This window comes from Hyperolius riggenbachi, chromosome 2 (assembly GCF_040937935.1).
Source record: "Hyperolius riggenbachi isolate aHypRig1 chromosome 2, aHypRig1.pri, whole genome shotgun sequence".
Taxonomy (NCBI): domain Eukaryota; kingdom Metazoa; phylum Chordata; class Amphibia; order Anura; family Hyperoliidae; genus Hyperolius; species Hyperolius riggenbachi.
In genome coordinates, this window is record NC_090647.1 from 278,558,215 (window position 1) to 278,583,272 (window position 25,058).

A 25,058-nucleotide genomic window follows, 5' to 3' on the forward strand; every position below is an offset into this window, starting at 1 on the left:
TGATTTTACAGAGCAGGTCAGTGAACTTTTGAACTGCCCTCTGCAGGAAGAAAAAAAAAAACAATACAGTGACTGACACTTGAGATAAGCTTCAGAAGACAGAGCTCTCTGCGACTTTGAAAGTCGTGGAGCTCAGTGGCTCTTTTGCATAGATAACAACAAGAGTTTCTTAACTCTTCCTGTACTGGAAACAATATTAGACTTATGTCTCTGCTTCTAATGTTTTATTTCTTAGCTGTAATGCACATAAAAATCCCTATCATTATTTTTTTCCACCTCACCACAAGTACACCATAGCTTTCACCTAACGCGGTGCAGAAAGGGTTGGTAAAAAGTTTAGATAGCCAGTCTTGGACAATTTAGAAACAGATACGTCTTCAAAATGTGTAAGGGAATGAGTGGGAAATACAGGTTAAAAGTCTTGAACAGGTAAAGACATTTCAATAACATTCCACACCTTGACATAAAGGAAAAAAAAATGCTTTGGATATATTTTTATACTGTACACACCAAAAAAATTACACATTTGAAAAAAAACAAAACTAAATACAAACTGAAAACATTTTGCACATATGAGTTTTTGTTGCACCGAGTTCTGTTTACTAGTTATGAAACAGAAATGATCTTTCCCACCTAAAACTGAAATACACAGACCTAGGGGAAAGTTCAGTGGTAATGTCAATACTCTCTATGACTTTCAGCTATTTTGTGACCAATGACAGATCTCCAGGGTACACAGTGGGACAAATGCTATCTTCAGGATTTAATGCAGAAAATACAAATGCAAGTAACTTTAACAATAACGCAAGGCAAGATCTAAACAATTACCTTTTTTAATTGTATTTATTAAGTACTAAAAAATAATTTCAATTGTTTAATTATTTCTTTTTAGTTAGGAAAATATTAAATATCACTGATTGACTGGCAAGCTTGGCGTGTACAGTAAAGGCCTTGTTTTGTTGCAGTGCAGAGAAGATATGACAAGGGATGATCAATGAGATGCTATTAATTACGTTGATAAAAGAGTATGTAAATTAATGCAGCTTGAAAAATTAGCTCCATTGTGAGGCTCCACAAACGTTCATAATTCTGCATTAACATCTCACTGACCATCCCTAGATATGACACTGCCATAGAGAACAAGAGGGTCTCTGGTTCTCCTTCAACAAGTAGGAGAGTTTAGTCCATTAGTGGTCCCAAACAATTTCCAGATGTTCATAATAATAATCGTTTGTAAACTATCGCAATGGAAGCAGAGGCGCCAGCAGAGTAAAAATTGATCATAGGTAAAAACAGATAAAAGTTGGGGGGGGTTGGGCAAGGATGGACTTACCTCCCCAAAACCAAACAACCACTATGTATGGTTTAAACAAGATTTAATTCGCACTCCAAAACAAATGCAACGCGTTTTGCGGGTCTCTAGCCCGCTTCCTCATGCTGTAATACAGATAGGAGTAAGTCAGAGGTTGTGTAGCCAAGTACAGCGCCCCGTCTCGTCAAATACAGGGCCTCTGTTTGTAAACTATCGTTCAGGAAATTATATCATTAGTGGCTACCTTAAGATTTCATGTTTCTAATTAAACGAAAAGGCTGACAGCCTCCGTACAAAGCTACAAAGGCAAACAAAGTTCCAATAAATAGATTCAGTAAGTAAACAGTTTTACAGGGTCTTCTCAAAAAATTAGCATACTGTGATAAAGTTCATTATTTTCTGTAATGTACTGATAAACATTAGACTTTCATATATTTTAGATTCAAATACACACAACTGAAGTAGTTCAAGCCTTTTATTGTTTTAATATTGATGATTTTGGCATACAGCTCATGAAAACCAAAATTTCCTATCTCAAAAAATTAGCATATTTGATCCAACCAATAAAAGAAAAGTGTTTTTAAAACAAAAAAAAGTCAACCTTCAAATAATTATGTTCAGTTTTGCACTCAATATTTGGTCGGGAATCCTTTTGCAGAAATGACTGCTTCAATACGGCGTGGCATGGAGGCAATCAGCCTGTGGCACTGCTCAGGTGTTATGGAGGCCCAGGATGCTTCGATAGCGGCCTTAAGCTCATCCAGAGTGTTGGGTCTTGCGTCTCTCAACTTTCTCTTCACAATATCCCACAGATTCTCTATGGGGTTCAGGTCAGGAGAGTTGGCAGGCCAATTGAGCACAGTAATACCATGGTCAGTAAACCATTTACCAGTGGTTTTGGCACTGTGAGCAGGTGCCAGGTCGTGCTGAAAAATAAAATCTTCATCTCCATAAAGCTTTTCAGCAGATGGAAGCATGAACCCACTTTTGAACCAGAAACAGCGGCAGAAGCGAGTGACCTGGGCTACAGAGAAGCAGCACTGGACTGTTGCTCAGTGGTCCAAAGTACTTTTTGCAGATGAAAGCAACTTTTACATGTAATTCAGAAATCAAGGTGCCAGAGTCTGGAGGAGGACTGGGGAGAGGGAAATGCCAAAATGCCTGAAGTCCAGTGTCAAGTACCCACAGTCAGTGATGGTCTGGGGTGCCATGTCAGCTGCTGGTGTTGATCCACTGTGTTTTATCAAGGGCAGGGTCAATGCAGCTAGCTATCACGAGATTTTGGAGCACTTCATGCTTCCATCTGCTGAAAAGCTTTATGGAGATGAAGGTTTCATTTTTCAACACGACCTGGCACCTGCTCACAGTGCCAAAACCACTGGTAAATGGTTTACTGACCATGGTATTACTGTGCTCAATTGGCCTGCCAACTCTCCTGACCTGAACCCCATAGAGAATCTGTGGGATATTGTGAAGAGAAAGTTGAGAGACGCAAGACCCAACACTCTGGATGAGCTTAAGGCCGCTATCGAAGCATCCTGGGCCTCCATAACGCCTGAGCAGTGCCACAGGCTGATTGCCTCCATGCCATGCCGCATTGAAGCAGTCATTTCTGCAAAAGGATTCCCAACCAAGTATTGAGTGCATAACTGAACATAATTATTTGAAGGTTGACTTTTTTTGTTTTAAAAACACTTTTCTTTTATTGGTCGGATGAAATATGCTAATTTTTTGAGATAGGAAATTTGGGTTTTCATGAGCTGTATGCCAAAATCATCAATATTAAAACAATAAAAGGATTGAACTACTTCAGTTGTGTGTATTTGAATCTAAAATATATGAAAGTCTAATGTTTATTAATACATTACAGAAAATAATAAACTTTATCACAATATGCTAATTTTTTGAGAAGACCCTGTATAAACAATTTTTTCTCCTGTCATTGAGCATCATTAATTGGATAAATGATAAATGGGTCCCTCTTGGGTATCAAAAGTAGAAATTGAACTTTATTAGAATTTGGCAAATGTGTGGCAAAACAGCTTTAAAAACAATTAAAAGTAGCCATACAGAGCGCTCCACAACACCCACTCACCATGCATGCATAGCCACTCATACACCCCTTCTGGTACCGGTACCAATGTCCCTTTCTTCAGAGAGGGGGAGAGGATTGCAGCAGCATTAAGCGTGAATGGTTAGTCTTCAGCTTGCAAGCACATGACAGTTTCAGCAGGTATATATATGTCTCACCACTTCAGCATGCTTCCGTCCAGTCATCCAGTAAACCGGGCTCTTCTGAACAGGTCCCCCACAAGAGAATAGGGTCAACAGCAGCCAAAAAGCGTGAGGCCTCCGCACTTGGTGGTCGGCAAGTCAGCTCAACCTGTTCCGCATATGCTGTGGCAGGGAGCGGACGCCAGCCGCCATTCATAAAGTCAGTGTTGCAGCTGCGTGTATGCGCTCACAGGCTACGGAAATTGCACCCGCCCATCATTCCCTTATAACTAAAAAAAGTGTACAGGGTCCACAATAGAAATCTTATTGTTAGGCGAGAAGTTAAGGTTGGTTGTGAGAGAACGCGGAAAAGCCGCCGCGCGTGCTACTGAGGAGGCGGCTGATTCCGCGTCCAATGCGGTGGTTTGCACGCGGAAGCGTGTGTCTGGTAGCAGGGCAGAACGCGGCTGGTTCCGCGTCCGCATGCAACAACAGGAAGGCGGCTGGTTCCGCGTCCAGTGCGGCGGTTTGCACGCGGCAGCGTGTCTGGTGTGGCTGAGTCTGTTAGTGCACACAGGCTTAGGAATACGCACGTGCGCTGAGAGGCAGAATTCATATACTGGGCACAGAGAGTCAGCTGATCACGCCGATCAGCTGACTCCAGAGCAGGATACTATTGGTTGATCAATTAGGGGTGGTGCTGGAGAGCACTACTCCATATATAGTTACTGCTGGCCAGTTGCAAGTTGTCTGCCGTTGCGAACACTACGTGGAAGCACTCAGACCTTAGTCATATCCAACAGTGTGTTTGAACCAGGTGGACCTGGAAATTCACACTGAGCCAGATTACTTGAACTGTTATTCTGTTTATGCTTAAGCTAGTTCCAGGGTGTAGAGACCAAGGACCTCACACCCAGATTAGGGAGCTGTATTATCATTTGTGTTATACTCCAGATTAGTTCCAGGGTGCTGAGACCACGGACCTCGCATCCAGACTAGGGAACTGTATTATCATTTGTGTTATACTCCAGACTAGTTCCAGGGTGCTGAGACCACGGACCTCGCACCCAGACTAGGGAACTGTATTATCATTTGTGTTATACATCAGACTAGTTCCAGGGTGCTGAGACCACGGACCTCGCACCCAGACTAGGGAACTGTATTATCATTTGTGTTATACATCAGACTAGTTCCAGGGTGCTGAGACCACGGACCTCGCACCCAAGACTAGGGAACTTGTGCGATCATTTTGTTATACATCAGACTAGTTCCCGGGTGGAGAGACCACGGACCTCGCACCCAGACTAGGCATTGTTTGATATCTGTTATGACTTATTGCTTTCTTGACTACTCTTCTGTCCTCTGATTTGGTACCTCGCATATCTGATACTCCGTTGCCAGACCCTGCTTGCCTTGGATACCGAATCAGCCTTCTGTCTTTGTACTTTATCTGTCCGTGTGTTACCGACCAGGTGTGTCCGACCTCGAGAGCTATCTCTCCCTTCAAGAGATAGTCTCCAGATCAGTTAGTGACATTCACCTTCAGGTGTCACTCACTCTCTGGCCCTTCCTGTCTCCAGCCTGACTCCACCCCTTGGAGAGTCTCAGGCTGCTGGAAGGTTCCTGTGCTCTCAGAGCGGTGTTCCTTTACTGCCTATATCACCTGCCCAGCAGGTGCATTACTCAAAGTACTACTGTTACACCAAACACTTACATACCCTTAGGTGTCCAGAGGTTAGTAACATATCTGCATTCTTGGTGATACTGCAGATCACCAATAATCAGATTCTCTCTGCGTGCTGACACCGATCGTTACATTGGTATTTTGTTTTATTTGTTATTTTTGTTATATGGCTTAGACACGCAGTTATGTTAGGGGGAGCGAAGTCATAGAGATCTTTGTAAGTAATAGTATCTTCAGTTGTGTTGTGTGTATTCTGTCAGTAAACTGTAAGGAGAGGACAGCTGGATGATTAGCGCAGCAAGAATCACAGGAGAGCGTATCAAGGCATGCATAAGTAGTTAAGGTGTATCTTGAAAGAGAAATTATGTTATTATGGGGATTACGGCGGGAGAATAGTTAGTGTGTTATGAACTAGTACACCTAAATAACCTGCCTGAGGGACAGGTGAAATTGGCATTTTCCTGATTCAGAAAAAATGTATTTTTCAAGTGAGCAGTGCTGACAGAAGAATGCGGGAGCCACAGGCTGCAGCATCGTTTGTGTGACATGTTGGGCTCTTTTACACTACATGCGATTACGATGCAATTTTACATGCAATTCCGATTTTTATGCAATTTTAAAAAGTCATGCATGCTGCTTTTTTTCTACATTTTTCTTCTTGTGTTGCTAGCATCCGGTGAAAATCGAAAATCAGAACTGCAAATCGGAAAGGCAAAATGCACACAGTAAGCGCATTTGCTAAGCTAAGTCCATTTTTTATCCGCTCTACATCGGAAATGCTGCTCACCCGTCCCGCCGCTTCTCGGTTCCTCTCTGTACTCAGCCCGAAGGCCGGCACACAGGCTGCATTAGGCAATTCTCTCTAGCAACACTTTCAATCTTCATTGGTACACCATGAAACAATGAGAATTCTCCCTGTTGCTGAGGATTTCCATTGGTTCTCTGCAACCCAAGGGAAATCCCCATGCTACTTCACTGTGAACAGGGAGTGATCAGCGGGGATTGGCATAGCCTGGAGCAGATGCAGATGCATCCGCCTGCCCGGGATTATCTCAGACTGCATAGAAGTGCATCTGAGATAATCCTGGGATCCATTGCAGAGTGACAAGTGTGAATGGCTCCCATTTATAAACCAGGAGCTGTTCACTGTCTGCTTAGCGATGAGCAGAGAGCAGACAAAAAATGTCAGTTCTACTATCTAGTGGGAACACAGCCTAAAAGAAGCTTCTCACTAAATCATACTAAACCATGCAATGCAAAGCTAGCAGTTACGCAATCAACATTACTTAAGATTTCTGCTGAAATCTTGCCTTAGATCTAAAATGCAAAGTGGTAGACCTGGAAGATGACTTATGTCCAGAAGATATTGAGAGTCTATCTGATCTTCACCTTTATTATGTTCTGTGTACCTAGCGCTAAAACCCTGTACACACACTTGTTGAAACTTGGCCGAGGGAGCCAATAACGGCAGATTGATTTGGCCAAGCGACATCTGAGAGCATTGTTCTCCCCACTTACCATGCTCCGCATGAGGTCATTACCTGAACCACTCTGTTGGCTCTCCGCCCCCCATAGCAACAGAACATGTTGCTAGCCAGCAGGCTAGTGATGAGTCTGTACAGTGTTGGCCCTGCAGTGTTGCTTGAGGGATCAGATCCCGATCCCTGCTAGTCGATATGCTTCGCACATGTGTAAAAGGCTTGAGAGCAGCATCTGAAACACAAGCCTGTGGATTGTACAGCAATGGACAACTTGTGAAATGCTGCAAACCAGTACTGGGTTATTTTAAAAGCGGTTTTCTATTAAGCAGCAAAGGTTTACAACATCAGAAGATCATGAAAAATCTAGTCAAATCTTACTGAAGTAGCAGACATGCCGTTGCATTTTCGTGTAGTACTTTCACTGCAACACTTTTGTAAAAAGTCCAAGTGTTCCTGGATTTATTACACAATAGTTGTCCCTGCAGGTGCTGTATTTGGCTGCAGTTAGACCGCCACTATTTCACTCACCTTGTAGCAATCATCACTATAAACAATATGATGCAGGTGTGTATTAAAAACCATTACCAGAGGAGAGTGCTCCATCCTCATACTGCTAGACCTTTCTGCAGCCTTTGATACAGTTGACCATGACATCTTGATAAACAGGCTACAGGAATACTGCGGCATTGATGGCATAGTTCTTCAGTGGTTCCAATCCTTCTTGAGTGGCAGAACCCACAAAGTGTCTATGGGGCCCTTCCTGTCCACCCCTGTATCACTTAAGTATGGGGTGCCCCAGGGCTCAATCCTCTCTCCCCTGCTTTTCACGATTTACATGTTACCGCTGGGAAAACTAATCCAAAAACATGGCCTGACATACCACTGCTATGCAGACGACACCCAACTATATCTTTCCTTCAAGCCTGGTGTGACAGACCTAACTATAAACGCCTGCTTACGTGAACTACAGCAATGGATGAATGACAACTGGCTGAAACTAAATGCAGACAAAACTGAAGTCCTTCTGATAGGAGGGCAGAGCATGATAACAAAACAACTTAACTTGCAGTCTTCACCACTGGGAATAGGAGGCACGGATCTGCGCAGCTCTGATCATGTGCGTAGCCTGGGAGTTCTAATTGATTGGGATTTAAACTTCAGAACTCAAATCTCTGCTGTGGTGAAATCATCCTATTTTCACCTGAAGAACATTGCAAAAATCAAGCACCTCATACCGCCAGAAGATCTGCCAACCTTAGTCCACGCCTTGATCACATCCCGACTGAACTACTGCAATGCTCTCTACACTGGCCTTCCAAAAAAGGTCTTGTACCGACTACAGCTGATACAGAATACTGCTGCCAGACTGCTAACCAACCAACCCCGTCACTGCCACATAACGCCAGTCCTGCGCTCCCTTCACTGGCTACCTATAGAATGGAGGGTCCTATTCAAGATCGGCCTACTGACATTTAAATCCCTGAATAATTTAGGCCTTGGATACATGAAAGATATGTTGCAGCTGCGTAGCAATCCCCGCATTCTCAGATCAACAGGTTCTAATAATCTAGTCATACCCAGAGTCCACTTGGAAACTTTTGGTCCCAGAGCCTTCTGTCATGCTGCCCCTACGTTTTGGAACTTCTTACCTCAACAGATCAGGACAGCTCCATCCCTGGACGTGTTTAAATCCAGACTGAAAACCCACCTGTTCAGTTTGGCATTTGCAGAAATATAACTTTTGTTGTGTGAATACTTCATCCTACTAATTACTGAATCTGAGAGAGCCTAAGCGCTTTGAGTCCTATGGGAGAAAAGCGCTATAGAAATGTTATTGTATTGTATTATTGTATTACCACCCAATAATAAGTCATTTTTATAAACATCTACTTAAGGTTTGTGAGATCGCAAAGATCCTCTACTGCTCTCCCTCTATGCATTATATGCATGTATAGAGCATCCGATTTGGTGGACTTTCAGCCATATTGTGTGATAAGTGACCTCAACAAAAATATAACTAGAAAGGACAAGGCAAATTCTGAAAGATCACATAGATGCAATAAAAACAATAGTATGAAACCCCAAAATGTCTACAAAAAGGTGCCATTTCTCAGTTTATGAAGTGACTTGACATGCAGGTAGAAAACTATGTATGTGATGTCACAGGTTTCCTAACTGGTTTTGAGTTTTAGCATGTGTTGTATCAGTTCACTTAATGACACCTTCCTATGAAACATCTGAGTCTTCAGATTCTGCATATACCTGATCTCGTTATTCCCCGAGCTGTCTTAAAGCCTAACACATGTAACCTCCTGAGAACTCACAAAGTTACAAAAAGCCCAGTAGTTAAAAGAAGTCAGAAATCCAACATTCATTCAACTCAGCAAAGCAAATTTCCAGAACAGGAGACAAGCGCCTTGCTAGTCCTGCTGATTAAATTAATTCAGACTTTCATATAATAAAACAAATTTTTCCACATAAAAAAAAAAAGAGGGTTAAATTCAGGAGTTACGGATATATTGTTGAGCTACCCAGCTGCCAAGTATTTTCACAACGTGCTATTTAGAAGTGCATATTTTTTATGTGATTAGTGCAGCCCTGCTTGCCAACAGTATTCAGTGACTTTCATCACACTGACTGATATCTTTCCGGATCAGAGAGAGCATTGGCTATATTAAAAAACACAATTGTTTCTGAATTTGTGTGTGGACACACTCCACTTCTATTCTGTGGAGAGGGAAATATAGGAGAATATAGGTAGTGGAGAGCTCATCAGGAGAGGTTCAGTAAAGAATCGGTTTTATGTGGTAATAGCGGGGGATGGTTTGTTAACAGCCTTGAAGCGACAGTCTGTACTAATTGCAGGCAGTGCAGGTCTTTGGAAGGTCTGTACAGAGAACATTGCAGTTGTCCAACCGTGATGTTATGAATGCATAAACTAGGGTTGGAAGATATAGCTAGAGGTATGAGGTGCTTCATTTTTGCAATGTTCCTTAGGTGAAAGAAGGAAAGTTTCATAACAGCTGAGATTTGATTTCTGCAGCTTAATTCTCCATCAATCAGTACACCCAGGCTGTGCATAAAGTATGAGCTGTTCAGGTCTGAACTCCCTATCCTTAGTGGTGCTGGCTGAGACTAGGAGGTTTGCTGTCAAGTGTGGACCACTGATTACAAAATGCTCAGTTTTGTCAGTATTCAGTTTTAGCCAGCTATCATTCAGCCAATTGTGAAGCTCAGCTAAGCACGCATTTATTTTAACCAAGTGGCAGCATGAATATTGTTAACAGCAAAGGAGACTGGCGTACACCATATTTTAGTGGTACAATGTTGGAAAAGAAAGGATACCCTTTGTGCTATGCCAGCAAAGAAATTGAACCACTAGACAAGACAAGACAAGACAAATAACATTTATATTGCGCTTTTCTCCTTGCGGATTTAAAGCGCCAGAGCAGAGCAGCAGCCACTAGGGCGCGCTCTATTGGCAGTAGCAGTGTAAGGGAGACTTGCCAAAGGTCTCCTACTGAATTAGTGCTGGCTTACTGAACTAAGCTATCTAATGCCACAGTAATCTTGTAGCCTCTTAAGCAAGATTGCATGATCAATTGTGTCAAAAGCCGCTGAGAGTTCAAGCAATATCAGGATGGAACATTGACCTCTGTTTCTTGCCATGGGTAGATCATTGCAGATCTGGGTGGAGACTGTTTCAAAGCTGTGATGTTTTTGAAGCCAGATTGAAAAGGGTCAAGGATGTGGTTTCAGGAGAGCCTGGCTTCAAGTTGGCGATAGACAGCCTTTTCAATAACTTTCCCCAGAAAGCTTAGGTTAGAGACATGTCTGTAGCTGTTCGCAGCATCTGGGTCTAAGGATGGAGCAGTCTGATAATTGCTTCTTTCAGTCTCTTCTTCATTCAGACAGGTGGGAAACCTCCCAGCTTGTAAGGAACAGTTTACTATTTTGTGGAATGCTTGTCTAAATAGGTCAGGGCATTTCAAAATGAATTTAGTTGGCCCAGGGTCGAGGTCACTGGTCACTGGTAATGTGCGAAGGTTTAAGAGGATATCTAAGATACCTTCTTCAGTAATAACCTTGAATCAGACCATGGTGGCAGGCTACTTTTTGCATCCATTAACGTCTTGCCTACCGCGTAACGCCAATTGGCGTGAACGCGGCGGCAGCCCCAGGACCGCCTAATGCCAAATGGTGCGCAGTCCTTGGGGCGTAATTTACAGGAGATTGCGCGTGCATTGGCGCGCGCATCTCCGCTTGAATGATGGAGCTCTGCTCCATCATCAGTCTCCCAGCGTCGATCCCCGCTAGGAGACTGTTAGACGTCTATTTACAATGTACAGCGCTGCGATCTAAGGCAGCACTGTACTGGGGACAACCATGACACTCGGCTGTCTACTCCTAGTCTCAGCCAGCAGCACTAAGAATAGGGCGTTCAGACCTGAACAGCTCATACTTTATGCACAGCCCTTTGCACTGATTGATGGAGAATTAAGCTGCAGAAATCAAATCTCAGCTGTTGTGAAACTTTCCTTCTTTCACCTAAAGAACATTGCAAAAATGAAGCACCTCATACCTCCAGCAGATCTTCCAACCCTAGTTTATGCATTCATAACATCACGGTTTGACAACTGCAATGTTCTCTGTACAGACCTTCCAAAAAAAGACCTGCACCGCCTGCAATTAGTACAGAATGTCACTGCAAGGCTGTTAACAAACCATCCCCGCTATTGCCACATAACACCGATTCTTCACCGAACCTCTCCAGATACCTCTCCACTACCTACATTCCCTAAGCGCAAATTCCACCTGCAAGTTAGAGGTGGGCTACATCTGGTGAGCAGTTACAGTGTGATTACTGCAAGGTGTTGTGTTGCACCGAGTGTTGGCACCCCACACACAGAGTAAGGTTGATTGATTCCAAATTGTTGTAGCAATACTACTCTGGCGTTCATTTATAGATTTTAGAACAGTCCTAGATTCACAGAAAGGATCTTCAGTTTAAGGCCCCATTCACACTTGCGGTTCGAGTCCGCAAGTGTCCGGGGGTCCGGGTCCCGCAAAGAGACCGTACGGGTCTCTGCGCTGGCCACAAGTTGCGCCGGATGCATGTATCAGTTCCGGCTACAATAAAGTAGCCGGAACTAGATACATTGCAGTGCCAGAAAGGCACTGCAAGCATGGGGGATACCGGCGTGTAGTCCGGGCCCCCCAAGTGGCATAGGACCGGTGCTGGAAGCATCCGGTCCTATTGCCAGTGTGATGGGAAACATCCGTTTCCCATTGCACAGCATGGCCGCATGCGAAGGGTCAGGATCCGGTCCGGGTCCGCAGCCGCATCGGGACGGACTGAAAAATAGCGCATGTTGGAAAAAAAGCCGGACCGTCCCGGAGCTGCGTTCCCGGACGGCGCACGAGTGTGAATGGATACATTGATTAACAATGTATTCGTTCACCATCCGCTGTGTACAGAGCGTTCCGGGTCTGGGGAAGCCGGACCTGGAACGCTAATGTGAACCGGGCCTAACATGCTTACCCACCTGAAAGCTGAGGTGTCTCCTATCCGGTGAGCATTCAGATAATGGGGGTTGTGTAATGCACAGAGAGTGGCACGGTTTATCATGCGCACTGGTGTTGCTTGAAATATGGGAATTCCAGTTAGAACGTTATTACCCTATGTGGAGTCTTCTTTTACATTACAGGCATAGGTGGAGAGCGCAGCAGGATTTGCATTGAAATACAAAAGTAAAGCCAAGTACAGTAGCTTAAATTTAATTCTGAGGTGAATTAGAAGCCATTGTACAGATATGTAGGAAGGATAAGCAGATGAGTAGGGAGATGGACAGATAAGAGTAGCTGTAGCATTACAGATAGATTGAATATCAGACAAATGAATGTTCCAGCAGCTAAAGTACAAGACTGACTGCATGATCTAAGTATTTTAGTGCTCACGAGAGCTTCAAAGGGTCATACTTTGCTCAGGTGATAATAACAGGATTTGAGATGTTCTGGATGTGGGAAGTAAATGAGAGTGCAGAGTCAAAAGTGACACCAAGACACCAGGGGCTTGATTCACAAAGCGGTGCTAACTGTTAGCACGCTGGTGAAAAGCCCATTATCACGCCTAAACTCGGTTTAAGCGTGATAAAATAAATTTGCGCGTAAACTTTTACGCACGCAAAGGTTGCGTGCGCAACGCCATTAAACTCTATGCAACTTTTCGCGCGCACCGGACTTTGCGTGCGCAAAACTTTGCGCGCTTTTCCCTTAAATCGGTGCTAACCTACTTAGTGCTATGCTTATCACGCCTAAAAGTCTTTAGGCGTGCTAACTAGGTTAGCACCGCTTTGTGAATCAAGCCCCATGTCTTTGGGTTGAGGAAAATTATCATTTAAAGGATTACTCCACTTTAAGGGAACATGTTTATTAAACAACACACGTCATTATATAACTGAAATAAATAAATAATGCTGTATACTTCTGTCTTTGGTTCTATTCCAACCTGCATATTATTTCCCACTTCTGTTGAAACTGCAGCAAAGACTCATCTGAACCTGATATCTGGATGTGGTGTTTTTATGGACTTGCACAGAGAAATAATTCAATATATGGTGTCAGTTTAGCCCTTTAGAGGTTGAGACCAGATATTCAAGCAGAGACCAGAACAGACTGTATCTTGTTTACTATTGCCATAAATACAGTGCGCCAGCTTACTACAAACATATTGGTGTTGACATGCATGTATTTAAAATGTTGTAAAAATAAATATTGCAAGTACATTCCTTCCTTGATCAGAGCTTCATTTTAAGTTATTTTAGGCACATTAAGTTATATGCACACTGCCAAGTTGAGGGAAACCTTCCAGCAGGCTCTGTTGTCTATGGAAAAACTTGCTGTCTGCTGTAGTTCTGAGGCAAGTCATATGACCAATTGATCAACCACTGGAAACATTTAAGTAGTTAGGGCCACAAGCTTCACCTCAGATGGCAGCATTTTTAGAACTGACATGACAGTCAAATTACTTATCTACATATCTTGACATCTATAATTCCGGTAAATAGTAGGAGTAAGTGATAGTTGTACACAATGGTTTTAGTACAGGAACTATTTGCATTGCAAGGAATGTATCAACAACATTTTCAGCCATCTCAATCCTCCCATTTTAGACAAACAAAAACAATTTCAAAAAAGGCATACTGTAAACTATACACACATCTACTCAGACTAACCACACAGAGCCTCACAGCACGAAACAAAAATTTTAAGCTAGGACAACTTAGTTTAGTCATGGCTAGACCTAAGCAGAATGACTGGAAAATAATAAAAGTGAACAAAAAAAATAGAATGCTCAGGTCAAGAAATTGCTGTAGTTATTGGCCTCTTTGCCCGCCTGCCCAATCCACTCCTTGCATGTATCTTCTAAAAATCAATTCATTTTAAATGGAAAAGGAGACATGGGAAAATTCTCTTAATTTTCCCCCATATAGTGTGACTGTATTAAGCTTTTGGCCCACATATCACACTTAAATTAGGACCATTAGGACATGATTTAGCCAGAACTGCATATGGCAGATGATGGATGGTGACAGCAGCACTGCAATCAGCAGTTGCACACATTGATGGAATTAGTGACAAGTAAATATTTTGCCTTATCCAATGTTGCTTCCAGCTGTTTATTTAATGAGCAAAAGCCTGGGCTAGCATACACTCTGTGCTTAGTGATGGCTGGAGACTTATATTACAAACCTGTGCCATAACTGCATAACTAAAGCTGAGAAAAAACTAATATAGACCATGTCAGACCCATACGTACCCCATTTCCCAGGTGCCACTCATTCCTGCTAGGAGGAGGAGACTGTCACAGGATGAACAGCATTCACTTGAAATACCTGGTCTTAAATTATTCATTATTTTGTAAGGTAGCTGAATAACAGGAATCTGCTGACATAAGTGCTTATCCAGTATAAGTATATCACATAATTTTGCGACCTTACTGGTCACATTTTACATCACAATTTTTTTTCCATCCGTAAAGGTAATCTAACACTGACCCAAATATAAAAGTAAACCCCATACTACAGTTTTGCTTATAAGTTTACATCCCCTAACAGAATTTATGATTTCTTAAAGAGAACCCGAGGTGGCCTTGTATTACGTAAGTGGGGCACAGAGGCTGGTTGGGCACACTAACACCAGCCTCTGTTGCCCCATCGTGTGTGTCAAAGACCCCCCTGCTCGCCGCTATACCCCCGCAGAGCTGGCGACACGCAGCGTGTCGCCAGCACAATGTTTACTCTAGCGCTGTCTGTCAGCGCCGCTCCGCCGCCTCCTCCGCATCGCCGCTACCCGCCCTCGTCCCTTCCCTCCCGCTGATTGGAGGGAAGGGACGAGGGCGGGTAGCGGCGATGCGGAGGAGGCGTGGGAGCGGCGCTGACAGACAGCGATAGAGTAAACATTGTGCTGGCGACGCGCTGCGTGTCGCCAGCACTGCGGGGAGTTTAGCGGCGAGCAGGGGGGTCTTTGACACACACGATGGGGCAACAGAGGCTGGTGTTAGTGTGCCCAACCAGCCTCTGTGCCCCACTTACGTAATACAAGGCCACCTCGGGTTCTCTTTAACCATTGTTCAGAGAATAAGCATGTCACAAGCCCCCTAGTGGCCGGACAGCACAATGCCTTCCAATCGGTTTCAGCACACCGGCCATGCTATCTGTGGTCGCAATCGGTGCGCAGAAACCACTGGGATTTTGCCATCAGACTGACTAGAATGGAGCCCGTTAGTTACGGTAATACAAATTACACACTATTTCAGGGTGTAACTGGCACCACCTCTGTTATCATGGGACAGAGGAACCCACTGACTGGCTGACTCTAGACCTGCAAATAGAAATGGTTAAACACACCCTATTTTATCTAGCGATCAACAATAGTAGCGACTCTTCAGAAGCCAGGGTTCAGTTTTGTGTTGCTAATTAATAGGGTTGCCTCTGAAGAAGCAGGTCTTTTCCTGTGAAACGGCTGTTAGGCTTTACCTGTATGTCAAGCGGTTTGGGGATGTATTAAAGGTGTATTAGCATTACTGCTGCTGTTGGTGCCCGGATACTTTCTTCTACCTATTACTACTGAATGTTGACTACTGAGCTGGAGGCACAACTTGGGTCACCTGTTACCCCCTACCTGTCTACAGTCCACTGTCATCTTGTGCCAATCAACCTCTACTATTGTCCTAATTAATAGGTGTAGCCGAACAAATAAATGACAGCGTTGTTTATTATAAAAGCAATATAAATAATTAATATATACAGAAAATCGTTAAAATCAACAATTATAGAGACAAATAATAGCGAGAGAAAATATGGATACTTAAGTTCATGCGGAAGTATGTCCTTCTGGGAAAAGAAATGCAAAGTCCTTGGTTTCAGAGTCATAGGTCTTTAGGCATATTTTGGTAATCCAAGCAGATGTTACAGTTCCAAGATGGCTGCTGGGTGGTCCTCTGCCCAGCAGCAGGTCTAGTTGTAATCCAGATGATGTTAAGATGGAGGACTCAAGTCCGCCTGCTGGCAATGTGCTTTTGATGAAGCTGGTTTGGGGGTGTGTCAACGCATGCCCCCTCTGAATTACCCACCAATGACAGCCCACCTCCTCCTAGGAGAATTTTGAGCTTAAATTGTAAAACACTAACTTATTAATGATAAATGTCATATTTAGGCGGACAGCGGATTCATAATTGTCAGAAAATACCGATTAATATGACATCTTGCACGAATGCGTTAGGCTGTCCTGTCCCCGAGAAGGGCCATACACCAATAACTGGACGGGTTATTGATATGAATTTTATATCAGCACATTGGGCAGATTTTAACGAATAAGACTACATGAATTTCATAGCTGTGCTCTACACGGTTTTCATTTAACAGACAGAAATCATAAACCACATGCATTTAAATCTGTTCCCCAGCGGTGCCACTGTGTCTGAGTTCTTCAGTGGACCCCTGTGGAGCTAGCTTCCTTTGGCTTCCCCTGGATGAAAGCCACCTTTTGGTGTGTTAATTATCATCTAAGCGTGACCAGCTAGAACAACCTTTGAGTTTTACACCAGGCTTCCAGCTAAGGTTTCACACCACTGGCTAATTAACAAGTCACAGGCAAAAGGCTTCATGAACAGACTTCCTCTAGCAGCTATGGAAGCTAGATTTCCAAAATAACCCCCCAACATGCAATCTTGGTCTGGCAACGCGACAATTGGTTCAGGAAACTACTGCGATTGCGTTTTCTGGTCTCACGGCTCTTCCGTGACACCTCCTCCCAAGGATAAAGGCTTCAGCCAGGCATCCACAAATGTGTGGCTGACAGGTCTCGAGCTGCCGCTACGGCGGGATAACTCATTGGAGCCTGCGGCTCGAGTCATCTGGACAGGTCGCTGTCCTTTACTCTTAGGATTGACCCAACATGGACTGTTCTGGACAGGGTGTTTGCGCCACCGCATTCGGATGTGGCTTCTGCCAGGACTGCTAACAACGGGCAGTAGTTTGGGTAGGTCAACAGTCAGCCCACGCAAGGGTTCCTTTCTAAGTGGCTGTGGACTTAAGGGAACCCCGCAGGAATCCCTGGACCTTCCCAGCTCCTGACAGACGGCACATGCCTTGCAGTATTTTGCTACATCCATGTTCATCCTGGGCCAATAAAACTGTTTTCGAATACAGGCAAGTGTCTTGTGGACCCCCAAGTGTCTGGTCAGAGGGCTGTCATGTGCAGAGTGCAGCACATGGCCCCTGAATGCACTCGGTACTACAAGCCACTTGGTATTCACCTGTGGCTTACCTGTAGTGGGCTGCAGAGCCTTGCTGTACAGTCTCCCACTTTCCCAGTACACCTTGAAAGCGGCTTCGTCTGCGAGGGGCTCAGAGACTTGCTGCCTGAGCGCCTCCAGGCTTGGGTCACTTTGTAGCGCTGCTGTGAATGCAGCACTGTCAGTTTCAGCCAGCTGGCAAAACTGTTGGACGCAGCAACACTTGGACTTTATTGTATAGGATTTGTCCGTATATCCTGCCAGACCTTCAAACAGCAAGTCTCATGTATGAGCTGTATGAAGTAGCATATAATATACTGCTCATGGCAAGATCCGTTTCATTGTTCACACTGTAGTAATATAGGAAAATGAGCATATCATGGATCTTTCAGAGTAATAAAAACACTACTTGCTGTTACAGACACAGTCCAAATTCAGCAACAATATATCTGTTATTTGCAAACAACTTTACAAATAAGGCTCTACAAAACAAATCTAGCAATGACTGTATACATTACTCACCATACTGAGCCTGCTGCCATGCAAGAGCAGAGCAAAGTAATGCTAAACTTTTCCCACTTCCAGTAGGACTTTCCAACAAACAATGCTGGCTGCAGTTCAGTCCTCTCATAATCTACAGGAATAAAAGAAACAGAAAATACATATTTTATTATTTTGCTGTATTGGAAATAATGTCATGTTTTAGCAATCAACTTATGTTGTCAAAATTCTGCTCCATCAAGGAGTAATACTGTGACTATGTAATCTAAAGTATATGAGGAAGTGCTGCCATCTAGTGGTCTGAATTCATGCTACTGAACTGAATCTTGGTACCAGAATTCATTATAAACCAGATTCTCTCACACGCAAGAGATGGTATTCAGATCTTCATTTCACTCGATGTAGAATTCCTAAATCAAAAGTAAAAGCACCATTACATAGTTTACTGATCATAGATTTAATAATGACTGGTCCCTTTATCAAATAAAACCTTTAAATACCTGGAGTTCGAATTGGAGATGGTAGTCACTTGATCTATGCCCTCTCTTTTAGATTCAATTTCTCCTTATGTGGGTGGTAACCCCATTCACCGATACTTAATACTGTTAACCCAGGTGCTTGTGTGCAGCAGGACTCATGGATAAGTAGATGGTCAGTGTGATCAGATGATAGATTTGTAAGGCTCTGGTTTGCTGTGACCCCTGCCTGCTTTAACTTACAGGAAACAGAAGAGATCCTACCAGAGACTTACAAAACCATCCTGGCTATACCAGCCTGCATAGGGGACAACGGGTTAAAAACTTTTTTTTTTATATTGCCTTCTCTCTCCATTTTCAACACTACTTTAACCCCTTGTTCTTTTGTCATTTGTAGTCTTGCTTGCAGATCAGTATGAATGACTATATGTAGCCCTATACATATGATGGATGGATGGATGGATGAATGAATGATTGACTGAAGCATCATTACTGTATAATCACTTGTGGACATTTTTGCTTTGTCTCTGACAATGTTCTTTGGATTCTCTCTGAAACAATATTTTTTTAGACTGGAATATTAAAATGTAAAACTGGCTGAAACTTGAGTCGACATTTTCTTGTTGAGCCTCTTTGGGGAAGCACCGACAGGACCATGAAACTTGCGTCAGGCAGCTCAGAATGACGCATTATTGTACTACTGTATAGCCAATAACTTGTAGATTGAAACTGTATTAATGAGAGCTAAGAAAAATGAATGTTATATACAGACTAGAAAAAATACATTTCTAATTTCTTGGAATAATATTTTGGAGCTCTATAATAAAAGTTAGAAAAAGATTTATATCTAATGTTCGAATCCATATTTTTGGAGGATTATTTAACCGCTTTTCAAATTGGGATTACATTTGGGGTATACAGCAAAGTAACGATAAAAACAGGTCCTTTTATCTATAAAAATAAAAAACACTTTCACCGTGAGCAGTAAGTAACATCAAATACCTGTTAGAGGATGACACAGACTGCAACAGACTAAACCATAAACCCAAGGTGTCACAGATGGTGCCACAGAAGCTGAAAGTTAGGAAACCTCCCAAGCAAAGTGAAAGAAGTCCATACTTTCCCCTACCTTCAAAAACGTAAAGGAAAACTCAGTGTTTGGGCTTGGAAGGAAACATGAAGTGAGAGGTACATGGAAGCTGCCATATTTATTTCATTTTTTTTTTTGTAAAATAACTTTTATTTATTATTTCAATATAATACAAAACCGTAAAGGAACAGGTAAGCAGAGAAACACCTTCCCATCATCCTTGTAATACAAAAGAGTGATACCTTGTATAGGAGACAGTATAATTAGCATAGGAACTCTTGAAAGCTTTGGTAGCCAACCTAGTGTCTATTAACTTATAGTTAACAACGTTAATTATCATGAAAGAAAAAATGCAGAGAATTCACTAAGTATATTGGCACATTGTTATATAAAATTGGAACCAAAGAAGAGACTATCTCTAGTATTATCCCATTTAGTGGGAAGGTATCTCCTCGTATCCTCTAAACAGGAGTGTGTAGGGAGAAGGAAAGGGAGAACAGGGTGGGAGCAGAGGGGTAGAGAAGATAGGAATAAGGGAGAAAGAGAGCAGGAGAGGTCTGAAGCCAAGATCATCGCCGTGTTGAGTGTGTGTGTGGGTTTCTATTATAGAGGTTCGGTCAGAGGTGTGCATGGGGCGTTATGTGTTAAAGTATATGTGGGAGTAGGGCCTAGAGCATGTCCCTAGCCCTGGTTGATTCTCAACAGTCGACCCATACTGCCCATTTCATGGTAAAGGTTTCGGCCGATCCCTGTGTGTCCGTGTAAAGATCCTCCATCCTCATGATGTGGTTGATCTCCTTGAAAAACTCTGTCATGGAGGGGATGGTAGTAGATTTCCAGTGTCTGGAAATTAATAATCTGGCAACAACCATTAATTGGGGAGTTATTGATTTTTTGATTACAGAGGTTCTTCCTGGTAGGAGAGTTAGGAGAGCAGTGGAAATTGACAACGGAAGATCTCCACATTAGAGGTGTTTATGTACCAGGAAGACCTTGGACCAGAAAAGTTGGACGAGAGGACAATCCCACCAAATGTGTCGAAAGGTTCCAAGAGCCTGGGTACATCTCCAGCATGTGGGGGGCGTTTCAAGGTTATATTTAGCTACTTGGATTGGAGTACGTTACCATCTGGAGAAGACTTTGTAGTTCCTCTCCTGATGAATCGCAGAAATGGAGGTTTTATGGATAAGGGAAAAAATCTTCTCCCACTGTTCTGCTGGGAGAGGAGATCCTATGTCCCTGTCCCACATATCAGTAAGGTTGAGTAGGACCTTTTCACTGGAGGCGCTTATAAGAAGAGAGTATAAGAGCGAAACCTTATGTGGGAGGGAAGATGCGGAAGCACACATACTCTCAAATTCCGAGAGTGATCTATGGATTAGAGATTTGGAAGTGATCATTTTATGAAACCATACCAGTTGGTTCCAGGACAGCCAATCCAAGTTGGGACGCTTGTCAGGATTACCAATTGTGTTTGGAGAAGTTAGTCTGCCCTCACTCGTGATGTGTCTTATCTGTGGCCAGAAATCTCGGGACCAGCCAAGGATAGAGTGAGCCTCTACCCCTGTGGCAAAGTCTGGGTTGTCGAAAAGCGAGGTAAGTGGGCTGTATGGAGAAGAGGGGCTTAATCTTTTACTAAGGGAGTGCCACATCTTAAGGACAATTTGGGCCCAGAATGCTAGGTCTACAGAGTTTGGTTTATGAGCTGTTGATGTCCAGAGCAGTGCCCTGGGATCGAGTGTGGACAGGGAAGTCTCCAAACTGACCCATTGCTTATCTGTTCTATCCTGGAACCAGTTGAGTATGTGTGTAAGTAAAATGGCCTGGTAGTACACCTTAATATCTGGGAGACCCATACCACCCCCTGCTTTAGGTCTGGTGAGGAGCCTAAATTTAGTTCTGTGAGGTCTATTGTGCCAAATGAATTTTAATATGAGTGCTTGTAGTTTGTTTAGAAATAGCATGGGTAATCTGATCGGGATTGCCTGCATTACATACAGCAATTTTGGAAGAGTGTCCATTTTAATGGCATTAATGCGGCCTGTCCAGGACAGATGCAGTGGGTTCCAGTTGTCTAAGTCCTTTGTAATTTGTGCTATTAAGGGTGGGTAGTTTAGATCGAACAATTCAGATGGGTCAGCTGAGATATGTATTCCCAGGTATCTGATTTTATGGGGTTGCCATTTGAAGGAGAAGGAGTGTTGGAGATTGGACACTACGGAGGATGATAGTGTGATATTTAACATTTCGGTTTTGGTGATGTTAATTTTGAAGTTACTGACGTTTCCAAAGAGGTCAAACTCCTTGAGTAGATTTGGGAGGGCAATCATAGGATTCGAAATATAAACTAGCAGATCGTCTGCGAATAGAGAGATTTTGAAGTGTTTGTCATCTTTCTTTATTCCCTGAATGTCCAGGTTCTGTCTTAAGGCAACTGCCAGATGTTCCATACAGAGAACATAAAGCAACGGTGAGAGGGGGCAGCCCTGTCGCGTTCCGTTTGTTATAGGGAAGGCGTCCGACAGGGTCCCATTTATCTTAATTCTGGCTGAGGGGTTTTTGTATAGAGCCATCACCTTGGTCCTAAAGCCAGGTCCCAAACCTATCTGCTCCAAACAGGATTCAAGGAACAGCCAGTGGACCCTGTTGAACGCCTTCTCCGCGTCTACTGACATGATGCATAAAGGTGACTTAGATTTCCTAGCATAGTGTATTAGGGAGACAGTTTTTAGAGTATTGTCTCTAGCCTCTCTCCCCGTCACAAAGCCAGTCTGATCAGTGTGTATAATGGAAGTCAGGATGGGTTTAAGTCTCTCAGACAGGATTTTGGCATAAAGTTTAAGATCGATATTAATTAAGGAGATTGGGCGATAATTTGCGCAACTATTGGGGTCTTTATTTGGCTTGGGTATTACTGATATGTGTGCCATCGAGGTCTGAGGTGTGAAGGTCCTATCTTCATTGATAGAGTTAAAGGTTTGCAAAAGTAGGGGAGTCAAGGCGGAGCAATATTGTTTATAGAAGGGTCCAGTAAGCCCATCGGGCCCGGGGCTTTTGCCGTTCTTGAGTGCTCTAATGCAGGATATTAGTTCAAAGTCTGATATATCTAATTCTAGTTCTTTAATCAGGTCTTCAGAGATGGTTGGTAATTTAGTTGCATTAATGTATGATCGTATTTTGTCCTTCAGTTTAGCCTGGTTCATGTCATGGTATTTACCCTTAATATTATATAGGGCTGCGTAAAAACTATGGAATTCATGGGCGATTTCTGAATTTTTGAATTTGGATTGACCCTTGGAGTTTTTAATTGAGGGAATATTGGAGGTGGCTACTCGGGGATGGAGGTAGTGTGCTAACAGGGTGCCACATTTGCTGCCTTTGAAAAAGAGTTTACCATGAAATCTTTCTCTGGCTACTAGGGTTTTCTGATCGAGTAAAGCTAGTAAGGTCTGTCTAGTGTTTCAGAGTTCTAGGTCTAGGGAAGAAGAGTAGGCAGATTTGAGGGAGAGTTCTAGGTTGTGAATTTTTGCAAGGAGGTCTGTTATTTGTGTGGTTCTTTCTTTTTTTAATCTTGCTCCGTGGGAAATGAATACGCCGCGCAGGACGCATTTAAGGGCTTCCCATTTAATGGTATCTGGGGATTCATCATTAGCATGGTTTAGCTTAAATTGTTCAATCGTGTCTTTGATAGCTGCAGCGCATTGAGGATCTTTCAAGAGATTTTCATTAAGTCTCCATTGGAAATGGCGTCGCGAGTAATCACTCGTGCAAAATGAGCAGAATATGGGTGTATGGTCAGACCAGAGCCTGTCTCCAATGGAGGTCTCAATGTTTAGATCAAGTAGGGATTGGGAAACGAAGATGTAATCAATACGACTATAGGTTTTGTGAACTGAGGAAAAGAAGGTATAGTCGCGTGTATCTGGATTTAGAGTTCTCCAGGCATCGACTAGATGGAGTGATGTTAGTTTAGATTTTAGCTTCAAAAGCGTTGATTTGGGTAGGGATGATCTCTGGGAAGAGGAGTCCAGTTTCGAGTCAAAACATAAGTTAAAATCCCCCCCCCCCCCCCCCCCCCAGTATCAGTTCTCCTTCGGCAAAGGTAGCCAATCTGGAGAGATAATTCAGCAGAGTCCCACCTTGGTTGAGGTTGGGTAGGTACAGGTTTGCTAGGGTGTATTTACATTTGTCTAACAGGATAGTTAGGAATACAAATCTCCCGTTTGGGTCTATTAGCTCTTTTTGAACTGTGAGGTTAAAGAGAATCTGTATTGTTAAAATCGCACAAAAGTAAACATACCAGTGCGTTAGGGGACATCTCCTATTACCCTCTGTCACAAGTTCGCCGCTCCCCGCCGCATTAAAAGTAGTCAAAAACAGTTTTAAAAAGTGTGTTTATAAACAAACAAAATGGCCACCAAAACAGGAAGTAGATTGATGTACAATATGTCCACACATAGAAAATACATCCATACACAAGCAGGCTGTATACAGCTTTCCTTTTGAATCTCAAAAGATCATTTGTGTCTTTACCTTCTGTCCCCTTCTTCTCTCATGCACTGAACATTACAGGCTTCCTGCAGACAGCTCTGCCTGTGTTTGTGTTTGTAATCCCTCAGTATGTGTCAGCCAGCTACTTTCACAGCCTAACAAAGGAGGATTTTTATCCAGCTCTCTTCTATCACTGATAAGATAGCAGAGAAGCTGCTGGCTTATGTAAATAAAACACACACTGGAGTGTGCATAGAGGAACAGACCAGCACGGAAGAGTTAGCAGCCTTCCAGACACAGGCCAACAAGTCTGACAAGGGAAAGATACATTGATTTATTACAGAGACCGTGATAGTACAAAGTGCTGCAGTGAGCCAGAACAGATTAGAATAGGTTTAGGAACTTGTAGGATGGTAGAAAAAACGTTGTAATTTTTGTTACAGAGTCACTTTAAGGTGTTTATGGAAGCCGATGGACACGCCTTTTGATTTAGTTAAGGGGTTAGTACTGTGGTACCATCTGTTGAAGTACCTGGTTTTGAAAGTTGGGATTTCATTTGTTTTGAAGTGGGTTTCCTGAATGAACGCTATGGAAACCTTTTGTTTGTGGAAGTGATGTAAAATTTGTGAGCGCTTTCCAGGCGAGTTAAAGCCCATGACATTGAATGAGGCGATTTCACAACTGTTCATGTGGGGGTGAATGAGAAGAAACTTACCATATCTCCCGTGCACTGACCATAAAAGATGAGTAATCTCGGCGATCTCAAAGCGGCAGTCTCCAAGAAGGGGAAGGGGAGGAGGAGAGTAGGAGTAAAAGAAAGCCGTAGGTAAGAAAGAGAAAAAGAGAAAGAAAACACAACTTAAAAGGCTAGCATCAAATGTGCCAGCCATTAAAACATCTAGGTCATCGGTCACACCTGTGGCACTGAAAGCACCCGCAGTGTGGTAATTTTGGTGGAGTGTGGAAGCCAACACTAGTCACAGGAGTCCGACCGGTCCCAGGCTCCCATAG

The 25,058-nt window shown here is 43.2% G+C and overlaps 1 protein-coding gene across 8 annotated transcripts in view; it reads right to left on the reverse strand.

The window, feature by feature from the left end:
- BRIP1 (BRCA1 interacting helicase 1) overlaps positions 1–25,058 on the reverse strand; it is a 550,841-nt gene that overhangs the window by 511,875 nt on the left and 13,908 nt on the right. For all 8 annotated transcript variants that reach the window (XR_011026250.1, XM_068268746.1, XM_068268741.1 and 5 more), the window contains exon 3: positions 18,012–18,123. Coding sequence is in view for 7 of the 8 variants with exons in the window: in XM_068268746.1 (XP_068124847.1) it covers positions 18,012–18,123 (112 nt within the window). In the remaining variant the exon portion in view is untranslated. The remainder of the gene's footprint in view (positions 1–18,011; positions 18,124–25,058) is intronic.